Consider the following 16,797-nt stretch of genomic DNA (forward strand, 5'->3'; position numbering starts at 1 on the left):
ATAGATTTCAAAGATATAGCCTTGTTAGTCTGTAGAATCAGTCTGTAGAGAGACCTTTCCGTTAGTCTCAAAGGTGGTACAAGATCTCTCTCCATCAGTGGTCCCCAAACTCTGCTCTTTAAGGGGTTTTGAACTTCAGCTCCCAGAATCCCAGACTATTGGCCAACATGGCTGAGGCTTCTGGGAGATGAAGTCCAAAATCTCTTAAAGGGCACAGTTTGGGGTACAATAATACTATTTATCAGTGGTCCCCAAACTCTGCTCTTTAAGGGATTCTGGACTCCAGCTCCCAGAATCCCAAACTATTGACTAACATGGCTGAGGCTTCTGGGAGATGAAGTCCAAAATCTCCTAAAGGTCACAGTTTGGGGATAAAACATAGCACCTTTCAGTTAGTCTCTGTACATGCTAGTATTGTGGCATTTGAAACCGTGCATCATGTATAATGTGCATTTTGATTTGTCCCAATATCACTGCTTTGTGGATTTTGGCTGACACTGTGTTTTGCTCTGGGAGGGCCAACAGGGATATGCCTCCTGTCCCTTTAAGAGGCTGGGCTACAGTCTGAGGGACACCTCCCCTACTTCCGCCACACTCAAGAAGGCCGCCTCCGCGCGCCTTCCCTCGCCCAAGAAGGCAGAAAGCAGCCTGCCGGCCTCCATTTCCAGAGGCCTTTGTTTTTGAGTGGCAAGGGCGAGAGCCAATGAAATCTGGGAAGGTCCTCCCGCCGCCCAATGGGAAGGCCGGCGTGGGCGGGGCGAGCCTGTGAGGGCGGTCTGTTTCCTGGGCCCGAGAGAGTGCCAGTCGCCGGTGGTGGAGCGGCGGGCGAAGTCTGTCGGGGAGCGGGGGGTGGGGGGGATGGAGTGGAGGGCCCTCCTTCTCCTCCGCGCCATGGCTCTGCTCCTCTTTCAGGCTTTGCCCGAAGGGTCGCCCGCCAGCCTCCTCGAAGCCGGGCCCCAGCAGGTAGGCAGGGAGGGAGCAATGGGGGCCAAGGGAAGGGCCGCCCGGAGGGGGGCCTCAGCCTCCTGGACCCACAGCCCCAGGGTCACCACCAGGCATGATGCCCCCTTCTCCATTTCAGCCTCTTTATGCCTTCCTTTACAGTCGTCTGTCCGGGAGGGATTCCAAGGTGTCCTCCATTTTGAGCAGGACTAAGCAGCATGGGTTTACATTCCTAATTTGGTTATGCCTTCCTTATCATCTTCTGCCCAGGAGGAATCCCAATATGTTCTCCATTATAAGCATGGCTAAGAAGCATGGTTTTATATTTATATGGGTGTTCTAGATTTTATTTGGTCGTGTCCTCCATTCCAGCCTTCTGTCCAGGAGGAATTCCAGTGTACCCTCCATTATGAGCAAGACTAAAAAGCATGGGTTCATGGGTGTCGCTTGTTATGGGAAAGGATGTGATGATGGTTGTGTGCCTTCAGGTCATTGCTGACTGCTGGCAACCCTTACTTTAGAGGAAGTTTGCCATGGCCATCATCTGAGGCTGAGAGAATGTAACTTGTCCATGTTCATCCAGTGGGTTTACATGATCAACTCATTCAAGATGTGGTGCTGGAGAAAGATACCACGGACAGACAAAATGACAAAACAAATGGGCCCTTGAACAGATCAAGCCTGAACTCTCCCTGGAAGCTAAGGTGATGAAAATGAGGCTGTCATACGTTGGCCACATCATGAGAAGGCATGACTTACTAGAACAGACAATAGTGCTAGGAAAGGTAGAAGGCAGTAGAAAGAGAGGAAGACTGCATGCCAGATGGCTAGACTCAGTTAAGGAGGTCACCGGCCTGAATCTGCAGAGCCTAAACAGAGCAGTGAAGGACAGGGGGAGCTTGGACATCCACAAAGTCACCATGAGTTGAGGTCGACTCAAGGGCAGCTAGCAACAACAATAAGGTGAATTTATCACAAGGTTTTCTTGGTATGTTTCTTCAGAGGAGGTTTGCCATTGCCATCTCTGAGGCTGAGAGAGTGTGACTTGCCCATGGTCACCCAGTGGGATATGAACCCTCTCCAAAGCTCTCAAAAGTTATAGTAATGCTCAGACCAATACACCATGTTGGCTCTCAAAGGTGTACATCCTGGGATATCATGCATTTTTATAGAAAATGTATTAGGTCATCTTGCTTGTTGTGCTTCTTACCTGCACATGCTGCACAATTTGAAGTGCAAGAGCTTATCCTGACAGTGGGTGTACATCGAACAATAACAACAACAAAAACTTAAATACTTAGATAGTGGTACAGTTCGTTATGGTTTCCATGAATGTGAATACACTTGTCCCTCCACATTTGCTGGGATTAGGGGCACAGGGCCCCCATGAATGTGGAAAAACCACAAATAAGAAAAATACTATGTTTTTACTTGAGAGGACATCTCTCTAGGAATCTCTAGGTCCTCCAGTGCAACTCTGCTGTCAACATCTGCCAGACACTGACCATAGAACTGCACTGGAGGAGATACAGTTCCTACTGGAGTGTTCTCTCTACGAATCTCTAGATCCTTCGGTGCGACTTTTGGTTAAAGTTGACCATAGAGTTGCGCTGGAGGACCTAGATATTCCTAGAGATAACATATTGATAAAATCCATGAATAATCAAATCCTCAAAAGTCAAAGCCGTAAACATGGAGTGACGAATGTATTTGTGTGGTTAGGATTAAGCACCACTGACAAAGGAGTTGGTTTCTCCATGCATAGGTTCCTTTTGTAAAAAAACCACTGAGTTTTCTTGAGAGGCAAGGGAAATACAACTTTCAATGAGAAATGTGAGCAGCTTTACAAATGTTTCTATTCAAATAATGAAAAGTAGGAAACACATTGAAAAAATGAATTATCCAGAGCCATGATAATTTCTCCCTTTGTTAACTTTCTATGTGTCGATCCATCACAAATAGTAGTAAAATTTGAAATTCTTATCACACCCTTCACTTGCCAGAGCAAGGAGATTCTGCACTCTGGTACATGATTTCATTGCTGTCCTTGAATGTGCTTGTTGTGTGTCTTCAAGTCTCTTCTGATTTATGGTGACCCTAGCCTAAGGCAATCCTATGGGATTTTCTTGGCAAGATTTTTTCAGAGGGGGTTGCTTTTGCCTTCCAAGGTCACCTGGTGGTTTCCAGGGCTGGGCAGGGATTTGAAGCAGTGTTTCCAGAGTTGTAGTTTAGTGCTCAAACTACTGCGCTATGCTGGCTCTCCCTAAATGTGCACTCCCCCTGTATTTCCATCTCTCCTACTTTACTTTCACTTTAGGTATTTAAAGTGGTATGTATGATTGTGTGTGTATCATTGAGTGTAGAGGTACAGCACACATACAGCATTCTTCTGAAGGAGTTTTATATACTGTATTTTCCACTTGGATTGAGATATCAGTAGTCTACAACACTTTTCACATCTCAGTTATAAAGGACACACAGGTATCGGTTGTTCCTTTGATGTCTGATAGCAAGGGTTCAGTCCTAATACAGATGCTGCTGCTGCTGTGAATTTTAAAGGACTGCGCATGTATATATATGTGCCTTCAAGTCACCTGCTGATTTATAGTGATCCCAAACATTTCATGGGGATTTCTTTGTTGTGTGCCTTCAAGTCATTTTCAGCTTACAGCAACCCTAAGGGGAATCTGTCACAGAATTTTCTTGGCATGATTTGTTCAGAAGGGATTTGACCATGCTTGGGGACATGGTGTTTACATGTGCCATGTCCCCAAGTCACCCAGAAATTGCACCAGTGATTACATGCCAGGTGGCTTCAAGGCGACTTGGGGGCATGATGTTTAGATGCCACATGCGCTAAGCTGGCAGGAAGCTGTCTGAAACTGCCATTGGGCAGCTTCAGTCTGCTCCCAAAAGGAACAGCTCTTTGCCATTCCTATTTGGGCTGGATTGGGGCTGCGATGTGCGGTTGCTGCGGCCCCAATCCAGTTTTGTCAGGGGTGGTCTGTTTCATTCCTTACTCTAAGGCTGAGAGTGTGACTTGCCCAAGGCCTCCCAGTGGGTTTCCATGGCTGATTGGAGATTCAAATCCTGGTATTCAGAGGCCTATTTTGATGTTCAAATTGCTACACCACGCTGGTTCTCAGGGTTTCCTTAGACAAGGAATAGAGGTGTTTTTTTCCCCAGTTCCTTCCTCTGAAATGGCCTGTTACAGACAGCCAAAATAAAGCTGCTTCGAGTCCCAGTGGAGGTATGGTGTTTCAATGATGCATGCATCCTAAGAGTCCAGAAGCCACACCAAAGCCATGCTCCAGTCCTTAGGGCTGGAGCGTGGCTTTGGTGCGACTTCTGGACTCTTAGGATGCATGCATCATTGAAACACCATACCTCCACTGGGACTCAAAGCAGCTTTATTTTGGCTGTCTGTAACAGGCCATAGCCTTCAACACCTGGTATTCATTGGCAGTATCCCATTCAAGTACTAACAAAGGGTGGCCCTGGTTGTTTCTTAGATCAGACTAGATCTGGTGCTTTAAAGGGTTAGGCTGCAAGTAATACACAGATGTCCTTTGTAGGTGATCTAAGAGTTAGATTAGATAGTCCATATTTGAGTACAAAACTTTTTACTAAAAAGCTACCCAAAGTAAGAAGAATGAAAAGTGTGGGCTAGTTCTAAATCCAGAAATGTTGAGTCTGTAGTAACAAAAATATAGAGCTAAAGCATTCTCTTACAAAGGACATAGAACTTGTATAGTGGTCTCTTTTATCAGTTGCATAAAGTATATATAAGTGTGAATGAATGGATGCAGCTTTGATGTTGCAAATGGAAACCTACTGACACCAGTGAGAGAACACTGTGTTCTCCCTAGGCATTTTATCTCTGACCTTAAGGTCACTAGGCTTAAATTAAAAATGTTAGGAGACAGAAGCTACAGAACAAGTGTCAAACTTGTTTGTGAGTGTAATCTTATGGTCTAAGGGCAATGGCACAAAAATTATTGGTGTTTCAAACATTATTGTTTGTTCCTTTATTTTCTACTAAATGTAATCTGCATATTGTATCCCTGCATTAAGAGTGTGTTTCTTGCCTTTTACTAGCTGAAGTCATCTCTTTTGCCATTTGCTTTCATATGCAAAAAACATTTTGGTTACCTTATATTTGAGCAAGATTGGACTCCTCTGGAAAAGTATGAGGATTCAGACCTGTTTGTAATCACATTTATGAAGTGCCTAAAATTGTATGATTACTGGGGCCATTTCACGATACACAGTTATAGTGCTCTGATTCCACTTTAATTGCTCTGTTTACATCCAGTGGAATCATGGGTTTTGCAGTTGCAGGGATGGATGTTCAGAATTCTCTGGTGCCTCACCAGACTACAAATCCCAAAATTTATTAGGATGGAACCATGACTGTTAAAAGTGGAAAAATAGCTCTATAACTGAGAGACATGGAGACTCAGCAGTTAAGATACTGAATCTGATGTTGGAAGGGAGCCCACAACACAAAAAAAAAACCCTATGTAATGTATGGGGTCACCATAAATCAACAGGTTATGTGGAAGGCACATACACACACATAGAGCCCTTTAAAATTCACAGCAGCAGCATCTGGTTTATTATTGCATTATTGGCATTTGATCCAAACCTCAGGGCTGGATAAGTCCCTCTCTAGCCTGCATTATTGGCATTTGATCCAAATCTCAGGGCTTCGTATGTCCCCTCTAGTCTAAGTTAAAACAAACAGCAATTCAGCATGAGTAAGTTTGTGAGTACAGCTCTAGATTGTATATTGCAAGAAAGACACTGTTACTTTTAATTTCCATATAGGGGCTCTTTCGCACTACATAATCATAGCACTAAGGAAAAAGTAAAGGTTGTCTAGTCGTGTCTGACTGTAGGGGGAAGCACTCTTCTCTGTTACTAAGCTGAAGAGCCAGTGACATCAAAGATGACTCCAATGATCATGTGGCCAGCATGAATACACGGGATGCTGTTACCTTCATGCAACATTTCCCCCACAGAAAAAAACCACCACCACCCCATTTTTCTTTGCAGTCCCTCTCATAATGACAACTGGAAGTAATGCTGCTTTGGGATACTGGTGGGAGGCCTCAGAGCCACAAAATGGGACCCAGGGAAGCATGCAACCCACAGGTAGTTAACAACTATCACCTGTGGGGAAAGAAACAGTTCATAGAATATTGCCAAGAATATTGCCACTAGGAGAAGATTCATTTAAGAGCTAGGCTAGGTGTCATCCTGTTGGTATGAATTTTGGAATAAAGACTGAATATTAAGTGAGCAGAAATGCCCAGTTTGCTTAGTTGTGGGTGATTGTAAGTGGGGAAAAGTTTCCTAGACAACAGGATATCAGAAGAGGTTGCCAGTGAGATATTTGTGGAAGAACGTATAGGTGTGATAGGCAGGGAAGGAGAGATGCCAATTTAAAAAAAGAGGAGAAAGTACAAGAGGAAAGGAAGGTTCTTGTGCTGTTATTGGGAAGGGTGTGGAAAAGGTGAGACCTGGCAAACTGCTTGGTCAAATGACACATGCAATTAAATTTGATATGCTGAACTGAAATCACTGGTTAAATTTTTGGCTGCAGGTCTCCCGTGGAACATGCTGCTCTAAGAGATTTCTTCATGCAAACTGACATAACAGAATCAGTTTCAGGATTTATACTTGGTAATTTTGTTTTGCCATTGTGTTTGAAAATTCAGTTGTTTATTTAATGTAAATCTGCATGCTGATTAAATTATGGAGTATGGCTAGAATTTTACATTTCTAAGTTAGTTATATATGTATGTTTGCCAAGTCCCCCAAACCTACTTGCTGGGCATCAGCCACACTGAGAGAAGGAGATTCCCCCCCCCCCCCTTGGTTTATTTTATGTACTCCAGTTTTGTGTGCCATTTTGAGTAAGATGAGTACAGGTTAAATAGTGGGCAAAGCCAGTGTGATGTAGTGGTTTGAACTATGACTCTGGAGACCAGGGTTCGATTCCCTGCTCAGCCATGGAAACCCACCTGGTGACCATGGGTGAGTCACACACTCTCAGCCCCCAAACCCCGAAGTTTGCCTTAGGGTTGTTGTAAGTCAGAAAAGACTTGAAGGTACACAGCAGCAACAACAACAGTTACTAATGTCAGAGAACAGCGTACCTTGGACATAGTAAGTAAAGGTAAAGAAGCAAGAGGGAATTAAAGATGCACATTGATATATTTCATAGAGAAGTGAAGTGCAAATAAAACAGCACTGGGCAGCCTGTGCCACTCTGTTATGTTAAATCTCACTCCTGTAATCCCTGTTCATAACGTCACAACTTCTGATATAAAACATTATTTTAAACTCTAAATGTTTTTGGCAGTAGGTCGTATTGTTGAATGGTATTCTCCCAACATTAGCATGGAAACACAGTATATGCTTTGTTCCAACATGGCACACTTTGGGTGTGCTGAATTCCAGCTCATCCCTAAACAGCATGCTCACTTGCTGTATATAACATACCCATACAGTGCCATGTTGAGGGAAGGTTGCTCTGTGCTAATGTAATGCAACTTGAGCCTGATTTTGGATGCACCTGTGTTTGCTGTAGTGCACATATGCAATCCAGGTGACATTTGTGTTCATGGCTCTAGAGTAAGGGATTTCTTCTTTGTCATTTTGTGTAGTCCCTAATGGCCCTTTTTACCTTGGTGGAAGGTCTTGGTCTCCCTCTGTGCCTGCCCCACAACCAAGGTCTTCCTCAGTAAGTTAATTTCTCTCCTGGACAGATGGGGAGGTAGCAAAAAGCCTAGCTTCACCCAGTATGTCCAGAGACAGTTTATGCTTAGTATGGAGCCGAAGATCTGAGCCTACCTGAGTTTGGCTTTGCTGGGCTGTTTTTCTGCTTCCTCTCTGCCTATACAGGAGAGAAATGAGGCTGGTGAGGAGGAAGCCTTGGCCAAGGGATGGGCACAGAGGAGGAGCAAGAAGAAAGACACGGAGTGAAAGGGACACCCACCTTCATCATCCCCGTTCCTTCCTTCTATCCTACTTTACTTTTCTTCTGAGCTGTACTTGGGCAGGTGCAGATACAGCTAATGCTGAACATTCAGCCAAAGTCCAGGTGACTTGGGAGTAATGCAGAGGCGTCATGGTGCTGACGTTGGGAGTAAAGCATTATGGGCTAGAGAAGAAGATAGAGAGGAATGAGGAGAAGGAGAACAACACTGCATGAGATTTTTGCATCAGTGTCATAGCCTTAGGAGGTGGAAGCAATGGAAGTGTGGCAGAGGCAGCCTCAAAGCAAGGCAAAGAGTTATGTAGCAACAAAGACTGTAGCATGCATGATTGGGTTTTAAATATATATATATTTGTGTTTTTTCCACTTTAATGGAGATCTTGCACCCCTAACCCCCATGAAAACTCAGTGTTAACTGTAAATTGGGGTTTGCTGACAGATGTGGCAAAGTGAGATTTCTTATTTGGGATTGTATAGTGCTAGGTTACAGTAAATACTCAATAAAACAAAGGCTTATTGTATGGGACTAATCATAGAATGTTGTTTTTCTTGCTTGCACTTATATGCAGGACCAATAAAAAATCCTGTAGCAGTAATTCTCAAGGAACCAATGTGATGTAATGCTTTGAGTATTGGACTATGACTCTGGAGAAGAGAGTTTCAATTCCATTCAGCCATGGGAACCCACTAGGTGACCTTGAGCATGTCTCACTTTCAGCGTCAGAGGAAGGCAAAGGCAAAGGCAAACCAACTCTGAATAAACAGGAAATGACTCTGAACTTGCCAGGAAAGTCCTTCATAAATTCACTTTAGGGTCACTATAAGTAGGAAACAATGTGAAGGCACACGACAAGAACAGTAATTACCAAACTTTGTGGAAAGTAGAATTATTGAGGACTAGATACAGTGTCCTAAACATAGTTGTTAGTCCCAACTACAGTGGACACATTGACTCAACATAGCATAAACAAGCAGTTTACCAAGTTCCTATCTTCTAGTTTATTCTAGTCAGGACTAGGAATTGGATTTAGTTCATTATTGTTTGAATAAATCTGTTATATTACAATGATGTTAAACATACTTTTCTTCATCCAATCCAATCCCAATGCTTATAGTAATCATACTTAGATATGATGTTAAGGATTTACTGCATTTAGCAGCCATAGATCCTACTTTCTTTGAAAAAACAATAGAGACGTATGCAAAAGCTTCACAGTAGTCCACATCTCCTCCTCTTGTATCCAGTTGTCTTTATTCATTGTTCTTTTCTTTCAGTAAATTTCAGGTGGTAAAAATACACCCTCCATCTAGCCCCTAATGCCATTTTTTGTGGCTGTCCAGGGCCCCTAACTCACACACTCAAATGTTTTTTGCCTTATGTTGCCCTCAGAGAGGCAATGTATTGTTCTTCCCCCACCCCTGAAATTGACTTCTGGGTCATTTCCTGTTTGCAAAAAGGATCTCTTGGGCCTAAAATGGTCCAGAGAAGGCATGAAGTCATGGTGCAGTTATTTGTCATCTTCCTTATGGAGTGTTTGGGGGCATGTGAGGGCACTTTCCATCAAAACTTCTTTGGAGTGCAACTTTCCAAGCTCTCCTGAGAGGCCAATTTGACTCCAATCCCCCAACGATTGCCCATCCCTGCAGTAAAAGGAAATTAACTTCTATAGCCTAAATCCCATTTCTGCTCTAACTAGAGAAAATCCATTGAATCAGTGAAAACTTGGTAAGTCAGCATTTAGGTAAATTCTATTGATGGTTCTGTTGCAGTTGGAACAGAGAAAAATCATTGCCAGATTGTTTTAATGATGTATTATTAAAATTCACCATGTCCACAACCAAACATCTTGATTTGGTGTATTCTTCTAAAACTACTACCGATTCTGAGAATCCATCACCACCAATAAAGCAATCTGTTTAGCAATGTATACCTTTTACATCAGGCTGTAAACCAGCCAAAATAATCCTGCCTTCCTTTGACTACCAGCACGTTCTTTTGATCATGTCCAGTCTTGCAAGACAAAGTAGGGTCAAAACAGGTCAGTCTTGAAACACCAGAATCCAGCAGATGGCATTCTTACTATGAACTGGATTCTGTCTGGTGCTGGGGAGGATCATCATCTGAGATCTGTCCCGACTGGCTATTTACAGATGTCTATTTCTGCACAGTAATGAGAGCAACCCCTCCCCCCATTTATTTACACCCTTCTGGATTCCTATTTCTAGGCTAAGGGGAGACACAAACAAACCAGAACAATTAGTGTCAACAACAAAAGAACAAGACATGAAGTCACAGCAATAGAATAAAATAAATTTCAATCAAAATTTTAAAAAGGAGAAGCAAAATTTGCCTTTTTGTAGCTACTGATTCATCCATCCATGACTTGAATCTGTGTGTGTATTCTAAAAAGTAAACCTTGATTTTGCTATTTTTTAAAATAAGGGGCACCAATTTACTATGCCATTGTATATAATGAGACTCAAGCATCCATGGATTTTGGTATCCACAGAATGTCCTGGAACCAAATGCCAGCAGATACCAAGGGCCCCTTGTGTTTTTCAGAAAAGACTCAATGTTAGGCCAGCCTCCTTTATCCGAGTGGTGGCACAAATCCTAGCCTAATGTTTGTCATGGACACTCTCTCAGGTGGTTGTACTTCAGTGGCTTACATCTTACTTGCAATTGGAAGTGGTGGTAAAACCTGCAAACCAGTCTGATTAGAGATCATAGCTAAATACAATACTTTGTATGTTTGTCACAGGAAGTGTCTGTTCTGCAACAGTCCAGGTGTTTAAAAAACAAAGAGGTTCTTTTCACAATGGCTGTGCTTCTGAGGGATGTATTAATTGACTGGAGCCTCAGTGTAGCTTGTTTACCTAGCGTATAACAAGAATAGACATTACTTCAGTATCTTGCTAATTAGCTTACTTGCTGTTCACCGCTATGATCTTTGGAATACAAATAAAACATATTATTATTATTATTATTATCTTACTTTCCTGCCTGCCCACATATTGTTCGCAGGGGGGTAAATGGTTATTGATGGCTGGCTGCCAGTTTCTGGGCAAAGTACAAGTGTTGGTTGTTACCTTGAAAGATCTACATGGTTTGGGTCCAGGTTACCTATAGGACTGCCTTCTCCCATACAATCCTCCCTATACACTCAGGTCCACTGGGAAATAATTCCAAATGGTTGCTGCCGCAAGTTTGTAAGATCATAGTGCTGTTTTTGAGTATAAATCAAAGGTTGAATGCTTGATTCCCTTTCATCATAATATGATATAAAATATTGGCATTACTATGAGATTCTGCAGTTCTGTGCAATCTGTAAAAATGTGCTTCATTTGGATTGTTCTGCACAATTTGAGAAAGAAGATGCTTGTTCAGTAGTTAAAATTTAGCCTGAGTTTAGGATAGGGATGGGAATTGTGCAGACTTCTAGATCTTGTGGGACTGCAGCTCCCAGAATTCCTCACAATTGGTTAGGGATTCTGAGAGTAGCAGTTTACTAGCATTTGTAGAGCCACACAAGTCCCACCCATGGATAGGGATAATGTTTGAATATGGAGTATGATAGAAAGACAGTTCTGTAATGGTGAAAATCTGTAATTTCAATGAACCATTGAATCAGAGGCCATGTGAAAGTGTGGGTGATGAAATGAAATGATTCCCCAGCTTATATCAGTCAAAATACTACTACGAATTGGTAGAAATTTCATCTCTACAATTTCTGAAATAATTTCAATTTGGAGTAATCTGTTGAAATTTACTTTTAAAGGGGGGCTTGTACTTTTAAAAGGAGGCTGGAAGATGTACAAGGTGAAATATAGGCTTCACACCTAAAACAAATGTTCAGTTTAAAAATAAGTTACAGTTTACCAGCACAATGTCTGCAAGTCTTTCAGATTACTCATTTTATTTCTCACCTAAAGATGAAGGCAAATGCACTGAAAGGCCTAATTGGTTTTGAACAAATACTTTTGAAGTGTAGTGAATATAGCAAATTTCTAATATCTAATATCACATTTATATATAATTTCAAATTTGTATGATATATTAATCACTGATGTTCCAATGGTAACTCCTCTGGAATGAGATTGGGAAAAGGATCTGGGTGTGCCTGTAGAGGAAACAGTATGGAATAAAGATATGTTCAAAAGGTCTTAAATGTTCCATTTAATTTTCTATGATCAAAATGGTTAACCAGTGGCACTATACTCCATTAAGATTAAGGCGTACTTCAGCAAATACGATTCCCCTTTGCTGGAGATGCAAGAAATATCTGGGTTCTTACCTTCCTATGCGGTGGTTTTGCCTTAATGTTCTCCTGTTCTGGTTATTAGTTTTTGAGAAAGTCTTCAAAATTAACAGTCACCATGTTCTTGCAAAGCCTGAGGTGGGCTTATTAGTTATATTTCAGGGGGATAATGTAACTTAAAAATTAAGATCTATAGGCTTCTTTCGTGTTGCAGCCAAACTACCGATTGCCAAAAAAATGGATGGGAGGGATGAATTTCTTTATGAGTGGCAGAGTAGGCCATGGCAATAAGCACATGTGGAGAAGTTAACTGCACCGGGTAAAAAATGTAGAAGTCTCCAGATAGTGGCTCACCATACAAAACCTGGTGGCCTTTGATTGTATATTGCAACAGTTACAGTAGAGTCTCGATTATCCGACATAAATGGGTGGGCTGATAGTTGGATAGCCGAAAATGTTGGATAATCCGGAGGGTCCAAGAAAAGCCTTGAAATCACTATGAATTGCAAACGTATTGAAGTTTTATTGCAGTAACAGTAAAAGTAACGTTGCAGTAACGTTATAGGAATAACATTGTAATGTATAAACAGTCCTCTAAAAATGTAAAGAAATCACTGATCAACATTGTGATGTACAATATGTACTGTATAAACAGTTCAGTCCTCTGAAAATGTAAAGAAATCACTGAGCAGCGACGTTGGATAATCCGGAATGTTGGATAATCAAAGGTTGGATAATCGAGACTCTACTGTATTATGTTATTTAACATCCCTCTGTAACTTTTCAAAATCTTTGGAATGGTCTATTGTCCTAATTATCTACCTGACAGAACATCCCAGTCAGCCTTGAGATATTTCTCTCTTGTTGTTCATGTTCATTTATTTTTGCATTTCTGTTGTTACCTTTTCATTCAGTAGAATGTAATCATAAAAGATTGGTAAAATAAAGTTTTTTTTAAAAAAACTTCTCTTTAAAATATTTTAAAAGTTTTATCCTGCATATTTCTAGTAATACGAACAGCAAATATGTTCTCATATTGTGACAAACTCTTCAGTTCGGTGTGTTCAAGATGTGTATTTTGTTAAACTGGGATTTGAAGCAAGGTTCAGGTGTTCAAAGTACAGTCCCATTGACCCTGTACCTTGCCTTGCTGAAACAACAGCCCTGCTTTAAATGAACTAGAGGTCATTTGAAGTCACAAAGAAATATGAAAGCTGTGCTTCCTTTTGAGTAAATCTAGACTGAGAACTAATTTAAGACAAAAAGATTGTGTTGGGTTACTTCATTTCCTTGTTGCACAACATTGGGCTGACAAGGTAGGAGATGCAAGCGATTGCGTTGATGAAGTGTCCAAAGTTGCATTCCTTGAGCATTCAGTGGGCTATAACAAAAGATAGGACTTAAAGAAAAGTACATTGTATAAGGAGATATTTAGGAGTCAAAATTGGAGACAGTGGAGCAGATGTCACTGCTGCAGCATGAGAAAACCAGTGAAATTTTAGGCTGCATTATTGAACAGTTGTTTCTAAGACTCTGGAAGCAAAAGTAGAATATATCCATTGTTGGCAACAATCATAGAGAACAGTGGACTAGTTCCAAAGCCATAAGACATTGTCAAAGAAGGGCTTTTGGACACTATACAGTCGCCCCTCTTTGTCCATGAATTTTATATCCACAGATTCAACTATCCATGGTTTGAAAATATTCAAAATAATATAAATTTTATTTATTTTATTCATTTATTTAGGTATTTATATCCCGCCCTTCAGCCCTAATGGCTATAAGAAATCTTGTTTTTGCCATTTTATATAAGAGATGCCATTTCACTGTGCCATTGTATTTAATGGGACTTGAGCATCCACTGATTTTGGTATCCACGGGGGATCATGAAAGCTAACCCCAGCAGATACCAAGAGCCTACTGAGAAAGCTGAAATGAAGTTAAAATATGACATTTTTGTTATGTATGAACAGAAGCATTGGGTAGGATGTAATAGAATGCTACCTGAGCTTTTAAGTATTTGCAGAACAGTCCTAATGATTATTTTCCATATACTGTATGGTAGTTTTTTAGATCCAAACGCATAGTATTCAGTTTTGGATACTGCAGCTGAAACATGTGTTTCTTAGAATAACGTGAGACAAAATATTAATTTTGGAGGGAAGATGAAAGGAATTGCAAATCAATTCTTCTTATTTAGTTTAACAATATTCTATTGCTTATATGCATCTGCATTACAACAAAAAGTAATGTAGGTGTTTTATTTTTTGCAGCTATGAAAATTCTAATGATATAAATTTAAATGATTATCAGTGCCTCCCCCTGTGAACATTGGCATCTGTTTTAGCTGTTGAAAAATTTTCATTAGGGAATCATGTCTCCTTTAGGAAACTGAAGTGCTCAGTATTCTTTGACTGGGAGCCATGGCAATTTAAATATGTTTAAAACTAAATTAATTTTGTGTCGTAGACATGTCCTGAGCAAATATGCCTTTTTAAAGGCTGAATTTTATCTGTTAAGCAGAGAGAACTTTTACATGTCTGGAACGCTCCCAGGGACACAGTGCTATACTGTAAACAAAAATAAACATCCCACTGTGCTTCAGAAGTCTCTTTTGTGTGGTCAAAAGTTAGACAGCATGGGGTATGTCTTCCACACAGTAGTAATTGAATAAAAAGTGAAATATCACCTTCCCCTGCAGCTCATGTGTGTAGCTTGATCCTGAAAAGTAGTCAAAAGGCTGAATTTGTTGACTTAATAGTCTTTAGCTTGCTTTTTTTCTTTTTAAGGCAGCAAATTCCACAGTTGGACATTAAATCAGGATGCAAAATTAAGAGAATATATGCACTTCAATTCTGAGATGCATCTATATCTGTTTGTGTTGGATTGGTAGTCTCATCAAATAGCTTTCATTTGGGTGTTAGATACTTGTACAATATGACATGTTTACTGAAATGTACATTTCATTGTAGAGGATATAGCTGTAGTGGCATGATAGGAAGTTGCAGTTAGAAGAAACTAAATGAAAGGGAAGTTATCAAAAGATTCATAAAATACCTTGTTTTGATAATAACTGAGGAAAAGAGCTGATGTCTGTAAGTTTTTTTATTGCTATGCTTACTGTGTGAAAATTATATATTGATGTAACAATGGAAATAAAAGTCAATAAAGATTATAAAAAAAGAAAAGAAAGGGAAGTACTTGGTACAATACTGAGTGACATTTTTGTCCTTTAACTGCAGCCTCTACAAAACCTTCTCCCAAAAGATTCTAATGTATAAGTTTCCAAATTCCAAACTCTTTCATAATTTTAACAACAAACTAAGAGTTTTTGCTGTTTTAATCCTTGAACATCCTAGATTTCGCAGCAGCTTTCAGTACTTTTGACCATAGTATCCTTCTGAATCACATGTCTAAGGCACTTTTCAGACCGCCCAAAAGGTGGTCTGTAACGCGCCCTCATTTGCTGCGAAGAGGAGCCTGAGTGGCCAAACCGTGCGACTCCTCCGTGCAGCGGCGCAGTGCGGTAATGATGCCGCAAGGAGCCAATGGCGCACTTGTGGCATCATTGCTGCGCCGCGACGTGCGGACACTAAGTGTCCGCTACATCAAGATGGCAGCGCCCATGTAGAATGGGCGCTGCCATTTTGTATGTACTAGGGTTGGGGGCATTTGGAAAGGACGCCCCTTTCTAACCCTAGTACGTGCCGCGCACATACTTTTGACCCGTGCAGAACGGGCCCATATCAGGCTTGAGAAGCATTGTGTTATAGTCGTTTTGACCTTTGTGGAGAATTGGTCTTAGATGGTGGTGTTGAGGGGCTGTTGCTCTACCCCATGGCTACTGGATTATGCGGTACCTCATCTATTTGAAACTGCTGAGGAAACTCATCCAGAGGTTTGGGCTGAAATATGTGGATGATCATCAGCTCTGTGTTTAATTTCTTTCTGTGTAAACCAGGGATTCTATGAAGTGTTGCTGTCAGAAGACAGGTTTGGAAAGGATAAGAGAGAACAAACTGAGTCATAATCCAAACAAGATGGCGGTGCTGTGTGTAAGAAAATCAATAACTGGATGTAGGCTTGCAATTAATCATAGAAAGAGTTGCATTCCCCTTTGAGAAACCATTCAGGGGTTTTTCTGCAGTCCAGGCTAACCTAGGAAACTTAAACATCACTCCACAAAAGCATCTGTGGAAATAAACTGAAGTTTACAAATCTCATGTTTCCAACTTCCTTCTTTCAGTTAGTCTCAAAGGTGCTGCAAGATTTCTTTACTAGAATAGGCTGTCTAACCTGATGGTTTCCAGAGATGATATACTGTAGCTCGCACTGTACCCTACCAGCATGACCATTGGCTGCCTGTGCAAAGCTGCCTTTAAAGACAGTTCAGAAGCTTAAACTGGTGCAGGATACAGCCCCCCTATTACTGGCAGAATCATATAATCATTATATTATATCGTATGGTTCTAGTGCAGGGGTAGGCAACATTTTTGAGCCGGGGGCCGGGTAGCTGTCCCTCAGACAACTGGGGGCCCGAAGCCAAAAAATAAATAATTAAATAATTTTTAAAAATTGAAATAAATAAAT

At 41.0% G+C, this 16,797-nt stretch overlaps 1 protein-coding gene across 1 annotated transcript in view; it reads left to right on the forward strand.

Moving 5' to 3' along the window:
- Positions 1-859: 859 nt before the first annotated feature.
- The window catches only part of WBP1L (WW domain binding protein 1 like), a 64,459-nt gene continuing 48,521 nt past the window's right edge, over positions 860-16,797 (forward strand). Inside the window, exon 1 of the mRNA XM_089509770.1 lies at positions 860-963. Coding sequence (XP_089365896.1) covers positions 892-963 — 72 coding nt within the window. The 5' untranslated portion in view covers positions 860-891. The remainder of the gene's footprint in view (positions 964-16,797) is intronic.

This window comes from Sceloporus occidentalis, unplaced genomic scaffold, assembly GCF_023333645.1.
Source record: "Sceloporus occidentalis isolate IW3139 unplaced genomic scaffold, rSceOcc1.0.p SCAF_2, whole genome shotgun sequence".
Classification (NCBI taxonomy): domain Eukaryota; kingdom Metazoa; phylum Chordata; class Lepidosauria; order Squamata; family Phrynosomatidae; genus Sceloporus; species Sceloporus occidentalis.